Below are 1,094 nucleotides of genomic sequence, written 5' to 3'. Positions count from 1 at the left end.
AACACATATCAGTAGAATTAAATTGCAGTCATGGTACCCCAGCTCCCTCTGCTGGCTACACTTTTCAGACCTGGACATAGTCCCCTTCTGAAGTGGTTTCTTTTTGTACGTTCATGGTTGTCTCTTCCTGCTGTTTTAAACTTTCATCAGTTTTGGCTCTAATCAAGCTCTGATAGCTTTTTGTGAAAAGTTCCTTGAAGTCCTATAAAAACTAAAAAAAATTAAAAAGGAGTTATTAAAAAGTTCAGTCACAGTTGCAATGTGCCTCCCTTTTCTCTGAGATTATGTGCAGTGGTCTCCTATATGTTAAAAGTCTATTATAGAATGTTTTTTGTTAAGAACTTGATTGATGACAGGTAAAGTAACGACTTCTGCTGCTTGTTCCAATGATACATACTTGTTGATTTTAAATTTTCATTCTCAGCTTCAGCATGTGGATTCTCTTATAAAACAAAAGATGTTGGATCAAGAAGGAGTAATGAAGCAGCCAAGGAGAACTTGTACCCTCCCAAACTATCCAAAAGGCAACCAGGATATTCTCGGCAAGGTGAGTTTTCTACCAGGGAGCCTTCCAATAGGTTTTGTTGGTTCCAGGAAGTGGTAGTTATGAAAAATCAGCCAACTGAATATGAAAATAATTTTTGAGAAGTATTTTAAAAAAGAGCATTCTCATCCCATCAGATGACCAGCACTTCTAACAGAGACACCAACAGGGGGATTAAATGTCTGATTGTAGTTGCAGGATTATTGCGGTTAGTATGAAAAGGGGAGGTGGTCTTGGCTTCTGTTTTAACTGTTCTAACTTCTGTGGTACAGATTGCACATTTGGCTCAAATAGAGGATAATGAAGCAGCAAAAGTTATCTCTTGGCATTTGACAAGTGACATGGACTGTGTAGTCACATTGACTACTGAAGCAGCTCGTTCTATTTTTGATGAAACTCAAGGTCGACAACAAGTGTTACCCCTTGATTCTATTTACAAGAAGACACTTCCAGATTGGAACAGGTAGGAAAAAAACACTGAAAGTTCTGCAGTTGTGTTACATACTTCTTCCACCTTTTTTTGTGTCTAATTCCTTTTTAACCGTTCTTG

General features: G+C 37.8%; 1 protein-coding gene across 1 annotated transcript in view; it reads left to right on the top strand.

Annotated features, from left to right (window-relative positions):
- Nucleotides 1-424: 424 nt before the first annotated feature.
- LOC103799063 (structural maintenance of chromosomes flexible hinge domain-containing protein 1-like) overlaps nt 425-1,094 on the top strand; it is a gene marked incomplete at both ends in the record, with an annotated part of 2,929 nt that continues 2,259 nt past the window's right edge. The window contains 2 exons of the mRNA XM_009071356.1: nt 425-547; nt 817-1,007. Of these exons, the coding sequence (XP_009069604.1) occupies nt 425-547; nt 817-1,007 (314 nt within the window). The remainder of the gene's footprint in view (nt 548-816; nt 1,008-1,094) is intronic.

Source organism: Acanthisitta chloris, unplaced genomic scaffold, assembly GCF_000695815.1.
Source record: "Acanthisitta chloris isolate BGI_N310 unplaced genomic scaffold, ASM69581v1 scaffold17243, whole genome shotgun sequence".
NCBI lineage: Eukaryota > Metazoa > Chordata > Aves > Passeriformes > Acanthisittidae > Acanthisitta > Acanthisitta chloris.
The sequence above is the reverse complement of the archived record's forward strand: the minus strand, read 5'-3'. Positions and strand labels throughout refer to the sequence as shown.